The sequence below is a fragment of the Neovison vison genome, chromosome 14, assembly GCF_020171115.1.
Source record: "Neovison vison isolate M4711 chromosome 14, ASM_NN_V1, whole genome shotgun sequence".
NCBI classification, from domain to species: Eukaryota; Metazoa; Chordata; class Mammalia; order Carnivora; family Mustelidae; genus Neogale; species Neogale vison.
In genome coordinates, this window is record NC_058104.1 from 21,350,357 (window position 1) to 21,375,931 (window position 25,575).

Consider the following 25,575-nt stretch of genomic DNA (forward strand, 5'->3'; position numbering starts at 1 on the left):
GTTGACCCCAGCCTCAGCCCCGGCAGTCCCCAATCTCGTCTCTGTCCCTGTAGTTTTGCCTTTTCCAGAATGTCTTATAAATGGAATCATAAGTAAGTAGGCTTTGAGCCTGACTTCTTTCTCTCAGCATAATGAATTTGACATTCATCCACGCGGTTATGTCCATCAATACTCCATCTTCCGTTGTATTGCCAAGTAGCCTTCTGTCGTGGATGCACCCTGCTTTGTTATTCAACGGCTGAAGGATCTTTTTATTTTTTTTTCCCAGTTTTTGCTGATTTTGAGAAGTTGCTATAAACACTCATATACAGGTGTTTCTGTGAATATACCTTGTTGGTTCTCTTGGGTAAATACCCAGGAGCTGCATTGCTGGGTCAAACCCAAACGGCGTGTTTTGAGATATTTTTCCAGGGGTGATAGTGGACATAGTTGTGGCTTTGATGTTACGTCCCAAGGGTGACTCTTCTTAGCTTTGGGACCTGATGTGGATGATCTGAACTTCACTTTTTTGCAACAGAAGAAACGGTAGGAGAATAGCTTCTGCACAGATGAACACGCTCACTCCCTTTCGGTCCCTCAGCCTGGGTTACTGCCCGCTTTGCACTAGACTTCTCCTTTCTGTGGTGCTTCTGTTTCTATTTCTCAAGCATGCATGTCCTTTTCCACATCTCTGCTGCACTGTTTCCTTTTCTGGAACACTTTGCCACCCACCTTTCTCCTCACCAACTTCTCATCCTTCAGTTGCCCAATGAAATGCCACCTCTTCAGAAAAGTCTTCCCTCGCCCTTAATCTAAATCCAGCCCCCTGCTATATTTAGTTACCTTTTTAACATTTTTGAAACCCTGTTCTTTTCTTTTATAGCACTTACCACAACAGGCCCTATAGAATTAACTGTGTGATTTGTTTTTTCATGGAAATTTTTATTGAGATCATTGTAGAGTCACACACAGTTGTAGGAAATAATATTGAGAGATTCCTTATACCTTTTACTTTGTTTTCCCCAGTGATGATTTTTGGCAAAATGAGAGAAGAGTATCACAACCAGAGTATTGACTTCGATATAATCCCCTTTCAGATTTGCCCCGTTATACTTGCACTAATGTGCTCTGTGCATGTGTGTGTGTGTGTTTTGGTAGGGGGATGTGTATTTAGTTCTGTGCATTTCTATCCCATGTGTAGATATGTATGTCCTCCACTAGAGTCAAGATCCAGGACAATCCCATCTTCAAAGAATTCTTCCCCTGTCCTTTTATAACCATGGGCACCTCCTCCAAAGCCTAACACTTTGCAAGCCCTAATCTTAAATCGAGACACTTCAGAGTTGGAATCATATTCAGGGTTGACTTTTTTACTGAGCATTATTCCCTGGAGGTTCATCTAAGCTATTGTATATCAATACTTCCTTTTAATTGCTGAGTAATATTCCGCAGTATGGACGTACCACAGTTTATTTAACTGTTTGCCTCTGTTGAAGGACATCTGGGCTGATTCCTATTTTTAGGTATTATAAATAAAACTGCACGTACAGCTATTGGTGTGAACCTGAGTTTCCATTTCTTTGGGATCAGTGCCCAAGAGTTGATGTTAGTTTTGTAAGGAACGGATTGGTTTTGAAATCTGTCTCTACCAGTAGGCTTTAAGTTCCATCAGTGTAAATAACCTGGGTTCTGTTTGTTTGTCTGTTTCCTTGTTTGTGTGTCTAATTACTATATACTAGGACCATTGCACAGCCCTTAGAACATAATTCACCACCCTGTAAATATTTATATATGAATTAAACAAGGAATGAATGAGTGAATGCATGAATACAGATTTTGGCACGGAGATTATGTTAAACATATGTGAACCATTTTTAAAGAATGCTCAGCTTGAAGCAACCTCTGCCATTAGGTAAATGTTTACCACCATCACCATTATGAGATAGGACTTTGGCTAAAAGTGACATGACCCAGCTTCCATGCCTTTGTACCTTGATCGTCATGCAATTTCCAGGTGGCTTTACAGGATTTCAGGAGGCTGACTTCTGGCTTCACTTCATTCCCTTGAAGAAAAGCCCATCTCATGATCATGCTCAAAAGTGGCAGGATGAGAATTTGGAGATCATATGTCAAACAAGATCCTGTCTCCATAGGTTCAAAGTGAAGCTACGTGGCTACTTTCTCTGTTGAAAAATGAACTCAGTCCATAAAGGATAGCAGCCTTCGGAGTGGGAAGCTCTGTGGCACTGAACAGGTTAACCTTGTCCCTGGATTCTCATGGTGGACATGGGAAATAAATATTGATGAAGCTGATAGAGATAGCACAGTACTTAATAGAGAGAGAAAATTAGTAATTCTCATTTGCCTGAGGAAAGTGCAGGTCTTCATAATGTCTTGATCTATGTACAAAGAGCTAGTAAAGACAAGCAGTCCTCATAATAAAAATAGAAATGAGGTTTTCCCGACAAAAATGCCACTGGAATGATGAGCTGTCACACAGGACCTGGAGAGACGAGAAAGAAACTTCTTTGGTGACTATAATTAGGCGAACATGGAGGGTGGCAAGGCTCAGGAGCTAGGCAGGGATGTGCTCTGCTTCTTTCTAGAATCACCATCACATTATCTCTAAAGGGCTGGGATGGTAAGGGGGTCAGAGCTCATTCGTGGCAAACCGTACCCCCATTCTCACCACAGTGAGGCTCTGGCCTGGCCTGTGATGTGGAGGAGATGTGTTCACTCTGGACCTTGGGACACTTAAGAAAAGAAGGAGGAGGAGAAGGAGGAGGAGGGGGAGAAACCTTATTCCTTATCATGGAAGTACCCCATGTACATTACAGGAAACTTTGTTTATGCAATTAGCAATAAAAAAATAATAAAAGTCACCAGTAGTCTCAACACTACTATTTACATTTGGGTATTTTCTTGAAGCTTTAGAAGTATCTGTGTAGACATACAGCTTTATTAGAAGGTGACAAACTTAGAAGTGGAGAGTATAAATTATAAATACAGATTGACCTAACATATGTGGGGTCATACCATATAAATGCGAGCTTCTATCTTACTCCCCCCCCCACCATCTTGTATGCATTTCTCTGCTTTGTAAGCTATTCCTCCCTAGTTGTGTTTTCAAAATCGGTTGTTGTAGTCCCAATGAAGCAAGCAATAAACTAGGTGTCAGTACGGTTGTTTGTTTGACCAAAATTCAAAATCAAATCTCAGCACTTTTGCTGCCCGAGATTCATTTTACACATGCCCCGTGGAAGGAAAGGGCAAAGATAGTCACCTCAACCTCCTTCAGGCATTGGGTCAAGGCTTGAGCTTTTTCTACCCTGGTGCAGGTTTCCATGGCAACAGGAGAACCCTGGTGGTTTAAGATGCCCTCAGGAGTCTGGGAGATGCGGCATCTACCGGAACCACAGTTTGCAATTTTATAATCCAGTTTAATTTTTGGAGAAAGAACCAACTCTTAGAAAACTCTTATATTGGTTGTTCAACTTTCAAACATTCTGCCTTAAAACCCACTTTTAGAAGTGCATTATGCAATAAAGTAGAAGGTGTTAGAGGCAAGGAAATCACACTGACTTGAGTTAGGGCTTGAGTGTATGGATTTAAATGTCATCTATCTTCTCCTACCCTCAGTTTTCTCATCTGTAAAATGGGAGGGGTCAGATTACCTTCTTATTGGATTTCTGAATAGGTGAATTGTGATAACGAATGTGAAATACTTGGCATAGCACCTAGCACACAGTAAATGCTCAATGATTCTTAGCTTTGCTATTATTTTTTTTATGACATCTCTTGGGATTATGTGGATCTTGATAGAACAATGGCACTGAGGGGGAAAAAAAGTGTTGAAGCGGTTTGGCTGGTGAGAAGTGGGGGGCTGGAGAGAGGGAGGGGGGAAGCCTGCTGAGACTCTAAGTCATATCAGAGGAAGTATCAGCACCCTGGAGTTTGGTGTTTTCACTAAAGAGGTCATAAAATATTAACATTCCCCAGAGTTACCCAGAAGAATAGTGGTGTCAGCTCCTGCTTGCTATAGAAGAGAGGCTCCTTAGAGATGTCTCTGCCCCAGTAATAAGGAAGGAAAGCAGGGAGAGGCAAGGTGGTAGCAGTGACTTTAATAGCTTCCTTAACTGCAAACACTAGAGTTAAGAGAGAATGGCAGGATAGTGAACTAGCAATGGGCTGTCCTCCAAGAGCAAAAAAGAATGGCTCTGCATCTTCCCAACTAGAGAGAATGGAGCTGTCTTTCCCACAGAGGCCAGTTTGTATGGCCTTACCCTTGTGATCCCAACCAACAACGATGTCACGATCATGAACACCAACACACGCCCCTCCTCACAACACCACCGTCTTCATCACTGTCCTCATCACCACCACCTCTTCCATCACCACCATCCTCACCACAACCACCACCACCACCATCGTCATCACCACTAGCATCATTTCCATCATCGTCGTCGTCATCGTCATCATCATCACCGTCTCCATCATTACCACCACCACATCATCCTCACCATGCAACTATGAAGCTAACATGTACAGTGCATTTATTAGATGCCAGGGTTGTACTAAGCAGTGTGTGTGTGTGTGTGTGTGCGCGTGTGTATGAATCCAATGTTATCCAATTATTTTTTTAAAAAATGCTTTTTTTCCATTTATAAATAATGACCCCATGACCCAAGAGGTTTAAGTAACTTGCCAAAAAGTCAGCCAGCTGGTACAAAACAGATCTAAGATTGGAAACTGGGCAGTCAGCCTCCCCATCCTTATTCTATCCATTTTACTATTTTAAAAAGGCAGTATATGGTTAGATTAAACCATGTGGCCCCAGAACATGCCCTTTTAATTCATTTTTTTCCCAAGAGAAGGAAAACCCATGATCTAAGACTCACAGTGTCAAAAGGCAACCAGTGGTTTTCAAACACATAAGCACATGTATAACAGGAGTACCCCTATACAAAGAGATTTACTTGAAACCCCATTTATAATACAGATGAAAGAGGCAGAGTAGAAATGAATTTTGTAAATCCAAATGTGAAACATTTAGTATATAACAAGTCAGTGAGAAAAATTAGGCTATTTTCATGAACACCAATATTTGGAATTGGAAGTATAGATAACTGATAATTGGGCTTTTTTTGAGATTTATTTATTTATTTGTCAGAGAGAGAGGGAGAGAGAACATGAATGGGAGGTTGGGGAGAGGGCTGCAGACAGAGGGAGACGCAGGCTCCCTGCTGAGCAAGGAACCTGATGTGGGACTCGATTCCAGGTCCCTTGGATCATGACCTGAGCCGAAGTCAGACACTTAACTGACTGAGCCATCCAGGTGTCCCCTGATACTATTTTCAATTAGCCTCATAATCCAAGTCACTTCAGTATTTTCATTGGTTGCATAATATTAGAGAAAGTGCTGATTCACATGTTGATACAGAGTTGCAAAAGGTAATTTTCTCAACCAGATGACCTAACACTATCAGGTTAATCTAGGATATGAATTTCATCTCCTGCTTTGTTGTTGAGTATATCTCCTGGGTCAGCACTGTGCTGGGTATAGTACATACATTCAAGACGTAGGTGATGAGTGAGTGAATGAATAAATGAGCCAATGGGAATGAAATGGGTCTCAGGAACGTGGAAATAGAAGAGCCTTGTAGCTCCATTTCTTAATGTTCTCATGTATTCAACCAATATTCAAGAGGCACCCACTGCATCAAGCCAGACTGCAGAAGTGTTCTCAGGTGATGTGGATGCAACATTGCAGAGGAGAAGTAAAGTTCTCATGGAGCATGTGTGTGTCAGTGCAAAGAATGGAATGGTAGGAAGCAGTAAACAGACAAGGAACTCACTGTCTACACGGGCTGACCCATTTATATGCAGAAAGCTTACATATCCCCCCTGACTTCTCGTATCCTCATGGGTAACGTAATGCTATCAGTATGTATCCAGCACTGCTCCTGTGAAGAGTAAAGGGAAACACCTAGCTACCACCATCCTCATCTGCATCTCAACACTGCAAAATGTACAAAGATGCATGTTTCATTCTGGGACCATTTAATTACGCACTGGGCATTCTTGGATTTGTACACTCATATCATTAAAGCAGTCGAGCCAAAGAACATATATTTGTAGATGTATTAATATGCACTGGGCATAAGCAATTACAAGAGTAGATGCGAGGTGACCAGAATCTGGAAAACGGGAGGTGAAGAAAGTGCTAGTTATGTGGCAAGAGAGGAGGTATCAGGTAAAAACATTTAATATCCTGACCTCAGCAATGGGAGGAGTGAGTAATGTCTTTTGAGTGGAAGATTGGTTCAGTTTTGTCTATTTAAAATTCCCCTCTGGAGTCCATGTGGCATGTGGGATGGGAGGAACGGGGACCAGGAGCAAAGGAGCCAATTAGGGGAGCACTGTTTTGTTGTTTGTTTGTTTGCTTGTTTTTGTTTTTTTTGTTTTTTTTTTTTTGTTGTGTTTTTTTTAATCTAGGCTAAAGAGAATAACGTGATGCACTGGGACAAGAGAAATGGAAAATCAAGACAGGCTTCACAGTTGGAGCTCAGGGAGTTGAAAATATTGTGGTTTAGGAATCAGTTGATTATTCAGAGCAACAGAGGGAGGCGTGAAGGGCAAATGTTGATGTTTCAAGGTTGACTACATGGAAAGGAGGTGCTTCCATTAACATGGAGGCAAGTCCACAGAGGAAGAGAAGCATGTGCCCATGTTTTGTCTAGGAGGGATGTTAAGACAGCAGCAAAGATAGGATCTTCCTACTGACACATGCAGAAGTCTGTTAGAGGAACATGATCATTCTTGAGGAGTAGCCTGTGAAGAGAGGTCATCGTGGAGGAGACAAGGATTCCATGGCGTCTGATTACTACAAATCCTTCACAGGTGTGCGAAATGTAGCATAGCCATGACATGACGAGGGTCATGCAAGGTGCTGACAACTGGGGTACACAAGTTAAGAAACCTAATGGAGGTGACACCAGACAAGATCTTGAGTTTATGGAACACGTAAGAATTCTGCCACAGAAGCATAAGAAGGTCCAGCCAGGGAAATATACAGTTTTTCTCCTACGAACCACTGTGCACAAAAAGTGTTGAATTATTCTATTTGAAACCAGGTGAAAGAAATACTTTTCTTTTAAGAGTGGACACAGGAAGTCCTCTGAAAATGGCTTGATACGCTCTTGGGTTAGAAGGGAATCTAACTGGGTGGCTCAGTGGGTTAAGCCGCTGCCTTCGGCTCAGGTCATGATCTCAGGGTCCTGGGATCGAGTCCCGCGTCGGGCTCTCTGCTCAGCAGGGAGCCTGCTTCCCTCTCTCTCTCTCTGCCTGCCTCTCTGCCTACTTGTGATCTCTCTCTGTCAAATAAATAAATAAAATCTTTAAAAAAAAAAAAAAAGGGAATCTGCAGAAGGGCACAGGGACAGCTGATGACAAGCTTTCAAGGAGCAAAAAATGTGGGACAAAGAGATGGAAATGAGAATTTGCTCTCTGGTTCCCTCTGGGCAGAGGAGGAGGAAAAAGGAGTATGGCAGAGAAAGTCTAGAACCAGGAGAGTAGACTCATAGTCAACGGTGGTAGGATGGCTAACTGACATTTGCAAGGATATGATACACACCAGTCCTTCTAGAATTGTTTCTAAGATGAGAATCTCTTCTATTCAGTCTTCCTTATGCTTCCACAGTCTTCTGTCTCCTAAACTCAAATGTGCCTTTTATGAGTGGATGTGTTGCAGAACATGAGGAAGGGCTGAGCTCCTTTATGTGTGGGCTCTTGTGATGGAATCCAGAGACAGGGAATAGAAAACTCTGAGCTAGCAGGTCAGATGAGGTTGTAAGACTGCGAGGTGCTGTAAATGCAAATTGTGGTTTGGGGACCGGGACTTGGAATTCCATAGACTGTGTGTTTGGAGAGGTGAGATCTTGAGAACCAGGAAGGTTTTTCTGCTGAGTATCTGATCCATTCGCTATGTGTTCTTCTGATTCTTTCAGACTGACCCAGTTTTGCTCTGAGTCCTGACATCCTTCCTAGTTCAGCACCAACAATTAGCAGCCTTTGAAGGTGTACTGATGATGCCAGGGACTCAGGATCCCTGTGGTTGCTCTTGCCTGTGTGCCAAGACAGGACCTTGGGTAGGTTAAGGTCAAGAGGGATTATTCCAGAACTTGAGATGTTAGAGGTGAAATCACTTTAATAGGAGATTTTTAAGGTGACTCATGTTGCATAAAGATAAATATTTCTGAGCATTTATGGGGTCAAAGAACCTTGTAGCCAAGCTTATTACAAAGGAAAAATAGAATCTTCTGCAGCCTTTGTTTGCCTTCGGATTTGCTCGAGTTCCATCCAGAAAGTCACAACACTGAGAGTGGGCGGGGTGTGGAGGCTTCCCAAAGTAGACCTTCCCACCCACTTGTTCATTAGGAGAAATCACCACTTAGCTGTTTTTGTCTCTTCCGCCTACTGTCCCTTGTCCCACGCTCTTACATTCTGTCCTATGCACTGGAAACAGACTCCCACCCTCTCAAGTGCCAAACATTGCACTCTCCCTTAGCATCACCTCCTGGAACCCATTATTTCAGGAAGGCTCCTGTGGGAGCTTAGGGTATTTGCTTGGTCTGGTATTTTTAAACGTGGGGTTCTGTCTGGTGTGTCTTGGGTCTCTCTTGAGGGGTGCTCGTCGGCTGCCGGAACATTGTACAACTGGCAACTTTGGTCAGATGTGGTAATAAGAAGGTGTCGGCAAATGAGAGCGTTTTCTTCTTCTTTTAAAAAAATGTATTTATTGGGGTGCCTGGGTGGCTCAGTGGGTTAAGCCGCTGCCTTCGGCTCAGGTCATGATCTCAGGATCCTGGGATCGAGTCCCGTATCGGGCTCTCTGCTCAGCAGGGAGGCTGCTTCCCTCTCTCTCTCTCTCTGCCTGCCTCTCCATCTACTTGTGATTTCTCTCTGTCAAATAAATAAATAAAATCTTTTTAAAAAATGTATTTATTAATTTTATTGGTTTATGTATTTACATATCTACTTATTTACTTCTTTATTCAGAAGAGCTTAAGCTACATTGTGAGTGGGGTGGGACTTACTCCTCCTATAATCAAGTAGGGACAAGAAAGCTAGGGAAAGTTTGGTGGCCAAGGGGACTGATAAGATTCCTGAAAGAGGAAATCTTGCAGCTATAAAGACATAGAATAATGCTCCAGATTAGTGATTGTTAGGTTTAGATATTGCCCCAAATGATACATAACATGTTGGTGATGAACAGTGATGATTTGGAAGAAGTGTCTCTATGACTACGGGACAGCGTGATGATGGGAAGAATATTTTCTGGCTTTTTTGTTCAACAGCCCTGATTGGAAACACTGCCCCCGTCCCTTATTTGCAGGCTCAGGTGTGCACTCTTGGAGCCTCATTTCCTTCTTACATAAACTGGGGCAGTGAAAACCCACCTCATAGCCTTTGGGGGAAGTTCAAGAAACAATATGGTAACCATATTGGCCAGAAGCTATCTCTTTGCGTGTTACCGCTGTCGGTCCCCCCAAAGTAGCAAAAGACTTGACCTGAAATTTTAGGAGATACAGCTGGTGACGAATTTAGTCAACAAGCACTACTATGAAAGTTGATGTTCATCTGATGCATTGGCAAGGTTAAATAAATTGTTGTACTCAGAAGACCAGGGCAGAAAGGTAATAATGGGTATACATTTTTGTATACATCCCATATCATTTGAAAGAATTCTCAAAAAAAAAATTGCACTTAGATTTAGTTGTTTCATAAATAGATTGACTCTGTTGGTCTTGTTTGTGTGATTTTTAGCAAAAAAAGAAAGAAAAAAGAGGAATGTCTATGGCATCAACGAGTCAGGGCACGAGAATAAAAGTAATCCATGCTAATAGTTGCTGGTATGTACTGAGTCGTTGCTAGGTGATAGGCACCGATCTCAGAACTCATGTGTATTACATTATTTTATCTTTTAACAACTTAATTAGGAAGGCACAATTATCATTCCCTGTTAGAATGAAACTAAGATCTTAAGAGCTTATAACTCCGTAGATCTTGAACAGCAGCCGTAGAAACATAAGACAGAGCCGGGACTCCTCACCCAGTGGCAGTGAGACTTCCAAGAAGTATCCCAGGCTTCACAGAATGCTGCGTGCCCTCCTCTGAGCTGGAAGGTGTTCCCACAGACTTCACACAGCTCTCATATTTCAGGTGGCCTTGAATGAACAGGGCCGCAGCCACCGGGTCATTGAGGAAAATGAAGGAACTCGGGTGGTTCCACCAATCCCACCCGTTTCTGACTTTTTTTAAAAAATTAAATTGATTTATTTATTTTCAGAAAAACAGTATTCATTATTTTTTCATCATCCACGTTTCTGACTTTTATTAAGCTCCCCCCTTGTGAAAGACTTGCGACTCTGGGGCTCAGGGCGCTAAGAATTGAGCAGAGTGTTTGGTTTGGTTTGCTGCGGCGAGTCTTTCGGGGTGAGGAGGGTCGTTATCCAGTCCTCGTGGGTGTAACTGTCTATTGTTCACAGGCGTCCCCGCCACGGTGAGCATGTGTTGATGCCCGGTGTGCCGGTGCCTGTGCTGGGAAGCGCTTTCCATTCATTATCTTGGTGGTCCCAAATGCTGATCCACGGATCCATCTGATGCCATAATGACATTTTCAACAGACTGCAGCTAAATGAGAAAATTAAGGGCAATTTAGTGAAAATTTTAATAGACCTAAATTTAATCAATTTGAAGGGCTGTCCTTTATTTTGAGATTATGTCCTTCTTACTTTTTGGTATAAAATGCCCTTTCCTTTATGAAATGATGATGATGACAGATGGTGTGTGTGTGCGTGTGTGTGCATGTATGTGTGAGTACTAACTTGGTAAACAATTTTTAAGTTGTTAATTTCATGCGCTCTCTCCACTGTTTTTAAATTTTTATTGTGATGGCCCATGAATTAGGGAGGAAAAAACTCTGAGCCTTGCTGCAATTCTGTGAGGAAGCTATTATTAGCCCCATTTTACAGATGAAAAAAAACTGGCTAGAACAGGGCCTGGAATGCAGTCAACGCTAAATGTCCTCCAAGTAGTTGAGCAAGTAGGTGACTCAAAGGGCTTGTAGCAGAGATAAAGTTTTCTGCAGATACTTTAATTCTCACCTTCCTGAAGATTGGCCTGGGGAGCTGCCCCTATCAAAATGTGGAAGCTAGAAGAAAATACTTCTGAGCCAGTCCTGGACATTGTCAGGGAGCTAACCCCAGCACAGGTAATTACATTTAAGATCAAGAAGTCCTGCTCTCTAACCAGAATTTTTCTTGCTCTGGGGCATGAAAACCCCCCTAGAAGATCCCACTTTAGTGAAATGCCTGCTCTTCTGACAGCCTTAGGAAGTGACAATAAGGATTTATGAAAGAGAATAAAAACCATAGTGATTTCTTTTATTCTTTTAAGTAGCTGGCAGATTAGAGGGAAGGAAAAAGTTACAAACCCTGTTGTATGGGTCAAATTAAAACTTGAGCAGCGGCCTTCTGCTTAAGAAACTTTCCTTTGGAGATGGTGTTCATTGCTGGTTTTCCCTGCACTCTCTGCTTCCTACAGGGGACGTGTGAGCGTTCAGTGAAGGGTCCTTGTAGCTGCTAGACAGGATGGTACCCCTTGATTGCGCATGGACTATCTACACGCAGGTGATCCCAAGTGCCCAGGGAGTCTTTGTAGAGACAGAAGAGTGTTTTCTTTCCCCGCTTCTCCCATTTATTGACGTGGAGGAATCATCTGGGGCTAGCGGCATCGATGTGGGTCTTTCACATCGAAAGATGTCTCTGTTGAGTCTCTGTTGAGATGGAATTCAAAGTCAGCATCCCCAGATGCTGCTTGAAAGGCTGGCAGAATTTTGTCATCAAGTGAGCAGTATTTGCAGATACGGCATTACCTTTTGATTTACGGTCATTGGATGCTCTTTGCTTGATTAACTTGCACTGATGTTAGCTGTAGACTCTTCCCTGCCTGCTCCTTTGTGCAGCTGCCATATTGGGGGGGGTGTGTGTGCAGGGGCGTGCTTGTCTCCCTGTACCCACTCGTGCAGGGATGCTCAGACTTGGTCGTCCACAGAATGGCTCCATATCATTTTGAGATGAATCTAGAAGGTCTGGATTGCATGGGTTCATTCCGCAGACTTCCAGTGTGCCTGGCTGGGAAGTCCCAGGTTTGAAGAGAAGTCTGAGCCATTATTGCAAAATGGGTCCATAAGAATCCAATCACCACTGAGGGCTTTCAACTTTGAAGAGAAAACGGACCGGAAAACCAGTGTTGGCTCAGCGCAGCCGAGAACAGTTATTGGTTCTTTACATAATGTATTTGTTTTTCATTAAACCATTCAGATAAGGTCTTATTAAAGTGCCATGTATTATTTATCGTGTTTCTTATGAAAATGAGCTGAAGGGAAAATTCTGTCCTCTTCCTGGGGCATTTGCAAGCTTTTCCAATGCCAGCAAGGAAAAAAAAAAATGAAGTAAGCTAAGTGAACCCCCATCAGTAGAACAGACTGGAAAGCATGGGAAGGAGAGAGTAGGGAGTTAAAAAGCAGAATCTCTGACCTTTTTTTCCAGGTGTGTTTTGTGGAATGGCTTTCTCTTTGGTTTTGTGAATTGTAAAATAATAAAATAAATAAAAGACAGGCAGAAAGTAAGAAAAGAAGGAAAAGAGTGAAGCAGTTTATTTGTGAATGAGACCTTGCCCAGTGAAGGTGATTTGTTAGACAACATATAGCAAGGATTTTTCACACTAAATACTGCCCCCCAACCCAGCAGCGTAAAATACCAGCCAGAAGCCCCCTAACCCCATAGCAACCTCTGCTCCGGGTGAAACATGGTAGCGTGCCCCTCTAAACCGACAGGCTGTGTGAGTGCCAGGGTGTTGGAGGGACTGGTTTTGCAAAGCAAAGAGAAGAAAGAAGGCCGCTCGGGGCCTGGTGTTGGCATAGCAAAGACTTTAGAGTTATCGATGGCATTTCAAAACAGAACAACAAAAAATGGAGCTGTGGAATAATTAATTTCCTTTTCTTCAGAAAGCATTTTGATTAGCCTGCAAAGTGAGTGCTGCCTTTCAAGCTGATGGCTCAGTTCAGAAGGAGCCCTTTGGCTAAGAGTGGCTCCATGAGCCCCACGGAGGAGTCAGCAGGGATGTCCCCCTGAGGCCCGTCCCCTGGTCCTGCCCCAGGTGCTCCTTCCTGGGCTGATCTCATGCCTCTCAGGGTGTGGGGTCTGCTCTATCCTGCAGGCCAGCGGCAAGGCCCCAGCCAGGTTTCTTGCCTGGGACCCAAGAATCAAAAAAGATGATGTTCAGACAGCCTCTTGCTCTGAAAAAGAAAAAGAAAATCCAATCACCGGGTCAAAATCTATTTCAAAAAATATGGCTACTATTCCTGATCATGATTTTACTGCTGCCAAGAACGTGCTTTTTTTTTTTTTTCCTGTGGGGACCAACGATGCGTTAGAGTCTTAATATTTTCTTTTGATTTGCAGATCACATCCTATTTTATTGCATAAAGACTAACGAAATCTACTAATGAATAATTATTACTTCATAAAATAAAGGGAAGGGGGAGATCCTTCTACAAGAGCAGAATGCTAATTTGGCCAAGGAGGGCTGGCCAGGCAAGAAAAAATAAAATAAATAAAACCATTGTAATTTGCCCGCTGCAGCCCACAGAGTAATGGCTTATCAGGCACGGACTTCCCCACCCTGTGCATTTATAATTTGAGAAGAGCAAGGATTCTGGGCCGGAGAAGCCCCCTCGCCTTCACCCGGGGCTGGTGTATTAGTTAGTCCAACAGGGCTGACTCCCGTGCCAGCCAGGGCGGTTTCCCCATTCAGTGGCTCAGGCTGGTTCAAGTGCTAGCCGCTGCCTGCACAGCCAAGGCAAGGCGCAGAGCGAAAGCTGCGCCCCAAAGCCTTGGGGGCGCGTCGCTGCCTCGCCATTCTGCCGGCGGTGGGGGCCCCCCAGAATCCGCCCTCCCTCAGGCGCCGCAACCCTCAGCTCCCCGTGCCCCCAACCCCTGGCTTCGTCTCAGCACTCTTCCGAAGGGGAATCCCATTTCTGTGTTTATTTTCAACGAGTCGGGCAAACAAACCGCCACCAACATCTAAAGAGTCTGGGTCCCAGCTGGGCAATCGCATTAATTGTCCCCCTTGCCGCCCGGATGCTGGCGACGTGGGGCGCTCTCTCACTTCCTCACCCGCCCCGCGGAGATTTTTAGCAGACACAATTTGAATTTTGGTGAGTCGTTTTGGAGGGGGGAGCAGAGGGGAGGGGGGAAAAAAAAAAAAGCCAACCCTGCCCCTGGACCCATTTTGACAAATGAGGAAGCAGGCAGCATCAGCACCAACGGACTGAGCCTCAGTGTGAGTCAAAATCTCTCTCTCTCTCTCTTTCTCTCTCTCCTTTCTCCCCTCCCTCTTTCGCCCGTAGCTTTCTCCCCCCACCCCACCCCCAGCATCTACGGGAGGGCATCCACCCCCTCCCCCTCCCCTACAAGTTGCCTTTGCCTGTTCTTGTCATCTTCACGGGGTTGTGGGGGGGGGCGTGGGGTGGGGGCACCGTCCACTTTGCGGGGCATCAGAAAGCAGGCCCAACAAACCGGGGAAAGGGTACAACCAAGAAGGCAACAAAATAGTTTCCCGGCCCTCTGGAGTGTCTTAGTTGGAGGCAGATGAACGCCACGATCTAGCAAACCCGAAGGGAAGGAAGCCAGCGAGGAGGGACTGGCGCGCGCAGGGTGCGGCGGGGGGAGGGAGAGAGAGAAAGAGAGAGAGAAGAGGAGGGACGGCCACCGGGTTTTGACTTAGATAATCAGCAAAATTAAAAAGAAAAAAAAAAAACCACAACAACAACAACATTGTAGCGACCAGGCAAAGAGCAGCGTGATTGCACGCGAGCGTCCCCCACTCGTGCTCGGCGGGCGCCAGAGAGAAACGATGCAGCATCCTCTGACGGGGGCCACCTGCGTGGCGCTCCCCAACGTGGGCATGTGTCCCCAGCTCTCGTGTGCCTTGACTTTTATGTACTTACAGCAGGTAAGGCGCGCTCTTCCCTCGGTGGCTGCCTCCGGGGCTCAGGCTCCGCGGACTGGGTACCCGCATCGCTGGGCTGCGCTTTGGACCCTGGAGGGGGTTGGGGAGGGGGCTTGTGCTTTCGGATGGGAGGGGTGGATCCGGGCCCCTAGTTCTCTGCGGAGCCCAGGCGCCCCGCGCCCCGCTGTTTTTGCACCTCTTTGAGTACTTTGAACGCCTGATTCTGAGCCTGGGTGCCGGGAGTTTAAAATTTCAAACTGCATTTTCTTTTACTTGCATTTCTCTTATGTCTTCCGCGGGTGAGGACCTGAGTCTGAGACCCTTTGATGCTAAGAGTTTGGATCTTTGTGGAGGCACTCCCCTGCCTGGAGGATTAATTTAGCTGTTTTAATAGGGGTGAAAAGACCTGTATGTATGTGTGTGTGCTCAGTATTTTTGTTTTCTTAAGTTTGTCTAGGCTGTGCTTTATTCAGTCTGCTTGGGATCTGAGCCTTTGGGTTTCTGGAGCGTGTCAGCCCTGGAATCTGCCTCCAAACTCGCTGGCCATGCTGTGATGAAGGCAGTGGTTTAGGATGCTGTCTTTGTTGGCATGTGTAAAGGCTTTTTTTCCCCTCCCCTCCTCCACTCTCCTTTAATGGTCTTCCTGAAGGATTCTGTGTTTGTTTTATTTTCCATTCTGTGTGCACATCAGAATCTTTCATTGTGTTTCTCTCAGTCTTCCTCTGGGTGTTTCCCTCGGACCCTCTCTGTTTCTCCCTCTTTACTAGTAGGGCTGCTGCCTAAGTTGGTCACTGGTCTAGAGAAGCAGCTATACTGTCGCCTGGTAGGGGGTGGGGGACAAGCTTAGTTCTGGGTCTCTGGGCAGAGGCTGTCCATGTGAATTGGCAGGGTTGGAAAGATTTTGTCGCGCAGGTACAGTCCTGTTCCCTGCCCAGTATCACGGTCCTGCTCTGTGAAGAGTTAACAGCGGTTGTAGTCATTTTATGTTTTTCGATGGACTCCCTTCACGAGAACCGTTTGTTAAGTGTGTGGGGTATTGTAGCTGACAAAACTTCCTTCACAAGTGTTCGGAGGGGCCTCCTTCCCCAAAGACCCTCAATTTCAATCTGCGTTGTAGGAATATATGTATTCATAAAATGTCAAAATTCTGTTTTGAACATTTGGGTAATTTGTTATGGAGTTGGTTGCCTCCAGAAAATGTTTCTATGGCATATTTTCTGTTGGAAGCCCTTTGGAGAACAGCCTTTTCTTTTTGTTGTTTTAATAGCTCAGGAACAAATTGGTTTATCCTTTTAAATATTGTTTTATTCCATTTCTCATTAAGCAAATTGTGCCAGAAAACATCTCCCAAGAGCCTATTGGTAACATATTATATGATTCATCTGCTTCTACCATCTCTGTACCTTTGCTGTGAATGCCTGTGTGTGTGTGTGTGTGTGTTGTGTGTTTTATACCAGCTACCCACCAGAAGACTATCCTAATGAGCATTTCTACAGATGCCCAGCCTCACTTGAATTTAATCAAATTATTAATATGAGTTGATCTTTTCCTTCCTCTATTCACTTCTTTCATGTTATTTATTAATTAATTTGAACAACATTACTTAACAAGTGCGGTGCTCTAGTTATTCCATGTTCTCCCTGTTTCTTTGTGCATTATTCTTTCTAATAAATTGGTGTTTCCTCCTTGTAGATTGTTAAATGGGCTTGCGCATTTAGGCACAACTTAGGAGAGAAGGCAGTGAGTTTGAGTGAGAGGCTCTTCTTGCCATGAAAAGGACAAGTCTATGGGATAAATGCAGCCATTCTCAGCCCCCGCCAGGCAGTCTCTCCTAGGAGGGAAAACGCTCCTGCCCTGACAAGGGGAGGCTCAAAGGGAATGTTGGCAGCCATAACATATATTTAGAAGTGACTAAAGCAGCATCGTGGCTCCACATGAAGATGGATGGAGGTGGGTTTTGAAATGTGCTTTGGGATGCAGCCCCCTCCAGAAAGGAAGGGCTTGCGAGGCTTTCAGTGAAAGTGTTGATAAGGGGATGCTGGGACACAGCGTCAGAATGCGGTGTGCGAGTGTGTGTGTGTGTGTGTGTGTGCGCGCATGTATGTATTTTTTCTGAGTTTCACTGAATGCCTAAAGTATAGTGCAGGCAGACAATTATTTTTGCCTGTCTGTTTGAGAATTGGTTTTCCAGCCACACCTCCCACCCTGCCTAAGGCTCGTGGTCAGGGCCGGAGAGCTATACCTTCAGGTCATCTCTACTCCCCGGTGCTGCCATGTTTGTGTAGAAGTCCCCTGTCACTGCTTTTATGTAGCTGTCCGGACCATTGGCTGATGAAGGGTGTGAGATAGTTCACTTCAGTCTCCACAGACCACTTCCTGATAACCATCCGTACATCTTCTATCCATATAGCGCCACTATGTTTCCTATCTGCTGTTCACCTATAGCTATCTCTGTGGCCAGAGATTGTATCTCTATTTAATTTTGATGATCAGAGGGCTAATGTGGACTCTCGGAGTATGCTGATCAAATGCCTGAGTCAGGCAACATCTCTGAGAAAGAACACCTGCATTAGAAACATTTTATTTTACTATTATTCTGAAGTAAGCCGCTTTCAGGAATCTTCGTCATTTCAGATCACCAATTACATAAGAAAATGGTAATTAAAACACAACGATCTTATTTTGGAGGCTTTCTCATTCTGTTTTATAAACGCACACGCTCTGATCAGGGGCTTTTTCACCGAAATGTCTTCTCCCGGAATGAAGTTCCTACAGCGCGTATTTCTCACCCAGTGTCTAAGGAAAACCCCTTCATCATTTGCTTTCTTTGACTCGGCCATGACATCTAGCCTTTCCCCCTACACTCTCCCAGATCTGTTCTGGAGACAATTCATAAAAACAAAAATCAGTTGGGATACCCCAACACCTGAGTCTACTATGAATGACCCAGTGAAAATGACATAACCCTTTTGCCATGAAGAACTTATTTATTCAGGCCAAGGGAGAGGCCACTGCGATGTTTAAATTCTTAGACCCATTCCGTTTCGTTTATTTATATTCCCCAGTACCTCTGCTTTAGGTGGCTATTCCCCGATAGTTAAGATTTCTTCCTTTGTTTTTTAATCTTCCTTCTCTCTCTTAACATCGGAGATAGTGCCATAGTTTGGAATTGCAAGACGGGATAGATATCAAATCCAACAGTGCCGTCATGTGCATATGTACACTGGGTACACATGTGCGTCTACACACCCGGCTACCTCTAGGACGTAGCACCTCTCTTGTGCTTGTAGACCATTCTCAGGCAGGAGAAGCTCTGGAGCCTCTGACTTCAATCTTGCCGTCCAGGGGAAGTCCCTGCTTCGGTCTCTGTTCTTGACACACTGCAGTGGCTTTATTGGATATCTCCTTTGATGGCAGATCTTTTCCCATGTGAGAAGAACAGCAAGCCCACATCTCCCCACTTTGGAATCTTCCCAGAATCCCAAAGGGGCTACCCACTTAAACACCCTTGCTTTGAAGGGAAATTCTGAATACAGATTCCAAATGTGGGGAGTTTCTACAAGCTAGGTCGAAAAGGAATGTGCTTTATTTTTCACGGAGAAACAGAAAACAACCACACACACACACACACACACACACAGAACTCTGGAGATGCTTTCCCATCCTAAGGCACAGGGAACTAGACCAAACAGCATCCATCACATGGTGGGGTATAGCAAGGCTATGGACAGAGCGGACAAGGTTTGTTTTCTGATGCACAGTACGTGTCAGATCTCCTTCAGGGTCGTGATTCACACTGAGTTCTAACTCCCTGAAAGAGGATAAGTAACATATTAACTTACTTTTCCCTATTTCTACACCACCATCAGTGTCTCCCTGTCCTGTTCAAAGAAAGCTTCTCATCTGTCAAATTTTATTCACTCAGAACCTTTTTATCAGCCTAAATTTAAAAACAAGTCAAAATGCTTAAAATCCACATTCAAAGGGGGGAGGGGTCTTTAAAGTGGGCCATGCCACTGTCAATATCCGAAGATTGGTAATTTTTCCCACTTAATGATGATCCATGTGGTTTGTTTTAAATAGTGAAGTGGTTTGTACAAAGGGTAATTCCTGGTAAATGAAACCATTGCTCACCGTGGACATCTTCAGATCGAAAGCAATTGAACTGAAACCTGCATATCAACCCTTTCTGTCTTTAATTAGAAAGTGGTTCTCACAGCAGAGTCACAGGGAAGGTGGGTTCCCAGAGTAAGGCTGGAGGAGGGGGACGGCCCCCTTGCACCAGCCACGGTTATAAATTTGGGAAACGTTAGGTGGGCCATAACAATTATGGCTGTGTGGAAAAGTTCAATTCTCATTCCAGTTACTTACCTCGCGCTGCTCTGTCTGATGATTTATAGGGGGGCCAAATGGTATTTTATCACCTTCTTTCTTCTTGGCTTAATCCCTTGTTGATTTATTAGATTGTGCTGTGGATTGGGGGTAGTCAATAGTGTCAATAACGCAGAAAAGAATTAGGATAGATTATCTTCATGTCTGAATTGTTTAAGGAATTTAAGTGGCCAGAATGAGCACACTTCTAGGCCTGGGTGACTGTCTAATAGAACACAGGTCCCTGTGTCTCTTTCCGGAGAGATCCTATGACATAATTCAGCAAGTTAACCCATTCCCTCTGATTTCCCTGAATTTTCCCACAAAGGGGAGGAGGCCTGAACTGTGGGGGCTCTCCTTAGCCTGGAGAGGCCCGCATCTCAGGTGGGCTGGCTTTTCTCCTGGATTTCTCCCACTTGGGGACCATGGGGGTTGAGGGTGGGGAGCGGTGTTGGCCGCAAGGTTACTTGGGCCGCCTCTGCCTTAAGATTATTTAGTCTGACATTCGCTACTGGAAATTGCAAGCATCTGCTAGCCCGCAGACCCGAGTCCTGCGCCATTCGGCAGCTCTGCCTGCCATTTCGCGGCGCTTTTTCCGTGCGAGAACGTACAAGCGGCTGCTTTTCTGCCTTTGCCCGAGTGGAGGAAGCCCGTGTTATTGGCGCTCACATGCCATCTGTTTTCCTTACAGCTGGCCCTTGAGTAATTGTCCGGTAGCTGATGGACTGAGGGTAGACAATCTTTTTTAGGGTTTTCTGATTCATTTAACCAGGCTCTCTGCCCCAAGAGGAAACATAATGCTTGTTTATTCATATTGGCCGGGTAAAAACAGTGTAGTTTGTCAGGCAAATAATAGTCTTCTGGAAGAGAAAGAAATTGCAGCATTGTAAACAAAATCAGGTTGGTGCATCGGTGCCTAAGGGGGCTGGGTGATGCGCGGGAGATGTCATCCCGGGAAGGAGGCTGAGCTGACAAAGCGTGGGCGTAATTGCCCCATCTGCAGAGACCTTTTTAATGGACGAGGAGAGGTGTCCCAGTGTGCTGTTTAATTCAATTAAGAAAAGCAAAGAAAGTTCCATTCATCAATAAAGTTCCCTATTTCCGGGAGCTCCCCGGGAGAACTTTGCCTGGCCGAGCGCTGGCCTGTGTCTGGCTCCATGATGCGCGGGCCCCAGTGACAGAGGCTGTGTCAGCCAGGGTCAGCTCGCAGGCACAATAGCTCAGGAGGGTCCCCACCCTGGCCCTTCAACCATGCTGAGTGGGAGCGAGCTAGAGAAATGAGCAGCGAACCTGTAGGCTGCCCCGGCAGGGAGCAACTCAGAGAGGGGACGTCCCCCAAGGATCCCCAAACCCGATCCCTGGGCCTGGCCCAGGGGTAGGAAAAGAACTTCTGTGGTTGGGACTTTCTGGCTTCTGGCAGGGTTTGGGGAAAGGGGTTTCACCGTCATTTCTGGTCCTCCTGGCCTACTGAGGCCCTGATTCCTTGGTCCTGGCTGAGGAAAAGCAGATGCCTACTCTCTATTGCTTGGGATCCCACTTCTAATGCCAGTCTTGTTAACTGACATGTCTTGTATTTGTTCAGCACCGAACACTTCACAAAGCATGTTTGCTAGGCTTCCTCTGACCTGTTAGACTGGAGGCAGCATGAGGGTAGAGACTTCTCCATTCTGTCACTCTAGCCACAAGGCCCAAGTCAGCCTGAGACACAGAAGTTGTTCAACGCAAAGATAAAGGGAGGAATGAATGAATGCATGCATGTGTACATTTGGATTTGCTGGCAATTGCCACTGCTTTCCACAGATCTATAGGATGACATATTCACTGCTTTTATCCATCCTTTCATTTGGCCCCACAAGACAGTTTTGGCAGCATTGAGACTAGCCCAGCAGATCAGTTAGGAAAGGTCCTCGCCCCCACGGAGCAGGCGTTCCCCTGGAAGGAGGACGGGCGATGTGCAAGTTAAGTGAATCAAGAGGGTGTTTTTCAGGTTGTGGAGTGCTTGGCGGGAAACAAACAGGGTGACAGGTACAATGTAAGTGGGGCAAGGGTCTGCAGAAGAAGGTGATGGTTCTCCTGAGGGTACCAGAGCATTCGGCGGGTGAGGAGGGATGGGAAAGGGCAGGCACAGAAGAGGGTGGATGAGCCAAGAGGCACAGGGAGGCCGTTTGTGGAGCAGGTGGGTCGTGTGCCGGTGTGTCAGCCTCTTGTGAGTGGAGCAGAGGCTTTCTGTTCACCTCTGGGACCGTACCGGAATGAGGCGAGTGGGAAGGACAAAGGACAGAAATGAATGCCTTCTGCCTAGATAAGAGGAAACCACTCGTGGGTTGTGGAGAAACCCATGGAATGTGTGGAAACACCTTTGTGGGTCAGGGGTGGAGAGAGGGTCTTGAGGGAGGCCAGGAGAAGACCTCCCTTGTGGCACACTGAGAGGACTGTTGGTAAAATCTCATCCAAGTGCTTCCAACAGTGGGCTTCTTACACTGAAAGGAATAAACCCGGTCCAGGGTTCCTCAGATTTCCAGCATTTAAGCATTTCCTTTCGAATGTTTACCGATCCACTCATCCACAGAGCAACAGAGCAGTATCTTCCGCTGAATATTTTTAAAATTAACTTCTATTTTGAACCTAAAAGTAGATTTGGCCAAACAGAAAATGAAAAATAGATAAATAAATAAATAAATAAATAAATAAATGGAATCATAGCTGAGATATTCTTTTTTTCCTGATGTTCTTTGAAATATTTACTCATTCACACATTCATTCATTCATTCATTCATTCCATGTTCATCGAGCTATAGGTGCCAGCTGCTCTTTGAGGTTTTCTTGGTTACCAAAGGCTTCTGTCCTCACAGAGAGGCCATGAAGGTGCGTATGCGCGTGCCATCTTGTGAACCATCAACGTAGGACCACACTTTGGGCAACATTGGCTTGGTCCATTGGATTTCCTAGGAATCCTCTTTAACGTCAGACCTGGATTTGCTCATTCCCCCCACTGACCCATTCGCAAAGGGCAGGACTTTAAGTACCCGCTTTGTGTCGCCTGCTCCCCTCCCTGCAGGACAGCGGTCAGGGTAGGAGGTAAAGGGGAGTGGCCGCATATTAAACATCGACCTCATGCATGGGCCTTTGAGATGATGGTGTTGAGGAGTGGGTGTGGAGGTCTCTAACCCTTGACCAGGCTCTAGGGGAGAGCCACCTTAGCCTGTGTCTGATCCTGCTCTTTATGTTGTGTCTGAACACACACAGAATCAAAATGAGGAATTGGACCCGGAGTGAAAAGCATTCAGGTTAGTGTGTGTTCCCAGGGACGTAATGACTTTTTTCCCCCCACTTTGCTGCTCTGGAACAAAGTACAGGCAGCTGTAGGATTTAACTGCCTCAGCTTTCCCAGTACTGATGAGTAAATGCACAAAAGGTTTAGTCTTAATGCGCCTTTTCTTTTTTGGCGTTTGATGTTTGCCCAGGAATCACCTCGAGGACTAGATTCCCCTTATCAGAAACAACAGCAGAGATCCCTCCTCTTCCCTTTGGTAACTGGGCACTCTGTTGCTCTGCCTGAATCCAGGTACGGGGCAAACTCTGCTCTCTTGCAAGGGTAAGGGCCGAGAGCTGAAGGATCTCCCCACCAAAAGATGAGTCTTTCATTAACAGCAAACAGGATCAGCAGCTATAAACAGAATGAACGGCCAGGTCCACCTTTCCTGTTTTTGGATATTTCCAACTGTCCATCTCATGAGTCTTGCAAAATTCAGAGGAGAAAACTACATCCCTTTTACAACCGAGTGGTGTCGGCTGCCCCCAAAGCATAGTTTAAATATTGGCATCTCTAGAGTGTATATAGGATAGAAGTCATGAGCTGAGGGCTTAATCCCAACCGTGTTATTCAATTAGCTGATCCACATGGATTGAGCAAAGGGCACTTTGCTCAACTTGATTTGGGTCTTTACTTGCTTCTCTAGAAATCGAGGCTAGGAATCACCATTTCCTACTGTGCTTTGTAAGATGAGGGATGGTACAGATTCTGAAATTTAGCACAGTGGCTGGATACATGGAGGAGAAGCCACCAGATGTTTGTTAAAGGAACGAATGAGTGAATGAATGACTGTGTTGGAGGAAAGTAGCATCTGTTTATCAAGGCCAAGTATACATTTTTCTTTTCTGTTTCTTCCCCGTCCACGTGCTTGGCCTCCCAAGGGCACAGACACCCAGAGTCAGGGCATCTCCCTTGGGTTCTGTAGTCCCTCCTGCCTATTCTGGGTGACTTCTCCCTCCTCCTCCTGTCAACTGTCAGACCTGCTGGTGGTGTCGGATGTGATGTGGCTGCACAGCTCAATTAATGCTCTGTGACAGGAGGAGGGAAAATAAAAATTGTCTTGCTCTTGTCACCAGCAAAGTTATTTACTTTCAAAAGCTGACAGAATCACAGTGCAGGGGCTTCATTTATTTCCATTCAGAATGTCATTATTCTGTGATGCAGGGGACTTGGGCACATGCTGAAGTTTATTCCCATAAGCTTAACGATGGCAGTGGCCTGCTGCAGTCCTTCTGGGTTCCCAGAAGGGTGCTGGGCTCTGGCACCCGGACGAACGCCCCGGGCTCGGGATGTCCTGTCCCAGTGGTGCATGTGTTTTCAGACCCTGGATCTTTCCAGTGAGAGGGAGCGTGTGTCCCACTGCCGTCTGATCACTCGTCCTGTTTATGCTGAAGCAAAAGAGCAAGGTGTGGGACTCCTAGTTTTAAAGCTGTCTTCCTCTGGGCCAGTCCTCAAATTTCTAGAAATGAAAAGCCTCTTGCAAGGAAGTGAATTTGCTTTGGATCTGTTGTCTCTATTTAAACCCTCTGACAGGCTCTTTCATCCCAGTAATCTGTATAAAACTACACTTTTTTCTTTCTCTCTCTCTTTCTTTCTTTTTTCCTTCTTCCCCCAGGCCTCCTGTTCCCCTTACTCGTTTGCAATGAGAAAGAAGTTAAACTAGGAAGGGTTGAGCGGAGAAAATTCTTTCCTCCATGGTGCAATGGCAGAACCTTCCACTGGGGGTCTCCGTTCAGGACATGTGACTCAGGATTCCTGAGAACAGTCTTTTTCTTTTCTTTCTTCAAGTCTTCTTTCCGTTCCACTCAAAACGTGAGGGTCCTCTGTGAGCAGTAGAAGACACCATGTGGAAGTCCACGTTAGGTAGCCAGGGAGAACCCAGCCACCCCTCCGATGATGATGATGATGATGATAATAAAATAATTAAAATAATAAAATAATCAATAACTTTTATGGAGTGCTATGTGACAAGCGCACTACTAAGCACTTTTACATGGATTACTTCATTTAATCCCCCACAACAGGCCTCTAGGGAGTCCCTGCAAGTCATCTGGTGTTTTAGTTGCAGGTCTGAACGGGGAAGATCTGGTCTGAAACAAAAGCCAGGTACAGCAGCCCCTGAAAGGACACTTATGTCTGTGATTCTGTGCTGGCCCCACAGGCTTCCCGGGGCCCTGCAGGCTGCCGTCTCCCCTCCATCTACCCCGGCCTCTGCGGGGCCACTGCTGTGGACAGACCGCTGCAGCGGGCAGCGCCCTCGAGGCTCTTTCCTTTTAAAGGCAAAACTTGTCCAAAGGGGAAAGAGTCGTGCAGTCTTGCAACTTTGAAGCTTTGCGTGATTTTAGTTGGAAGTCATTAGGAATATGGTTGAACAAATGGCCACACACACACACACACACACGGAGGCTTTCAGACTTGGGGAAGGTGAGAGGAGAGCGCAGGGCTGATGGGAACCTTCCGCTCCCAGAGAATGATGGAGTGCATTTCTCCGCAGCCAGTTCCAATTCCCAAATCCCCCTTGTGCCGAGGAGCTCTCCAACTAACACAGGAAATGCAGTCACCGCCCGGCACTGTATTAATGATTTATACACCCCGCACCACTGCTTTTGTTCACTTGCGGGGCCTGGTCGTGTTAATAAAGGAATTTCTGGGAGCGGGGTCCCGGCTTGCCATGCTGTTTGGCTCAATGCAGCGCAAGCTGCTCCATAAATCACAAGAATTTAGTGCTTTACAGCCTTGCTGAGCTTAGATCATGTGTGCGTGGACGCGCGTGTGTGTGTGGACGCGCATGTGTGCTCGGACGCGTGTGCGTGTGTGTGTGTGTAATCAGATTCACC

The 25,575-nt window shown here is 45.6% G+C and overlaps 1 protein-coding gene across 13 annotated transcripts in view; it reads left to right on the forward strand.

The window, feature by feature from the left end:
- The window catches only part of RBFOX1 (RNA binding fox-1 homolog 1), a 1,452,832-nt gene that overhangs the window by 1,074,532 nt on the left and 352,725 nt on the right, over nucleotides 1-25,575 (forward strand). The window contains exons 1-2 of one of the 13 annotated variants that reach the window (XM_044233295.1): nucleotides 14,344-14,385; nucleotides 14,886-15,057. The exons of 9 other annotated variants lie outside the window; for them this stretch is intronic. In XM_044233295.1, the coding sequence (XP_044089230.1) occupies nucleotides 14,959-15,057 (99 nt within the window). In that variant the 5' untranslated portion in view covers nucleotides 14,344-14,385; nucleotides 14,886-14,958. 3 more of the 13 variants (XM_044233303.1, XM_044233306.1, XM_044233294.1) reach the window with 3 other exon arrangements.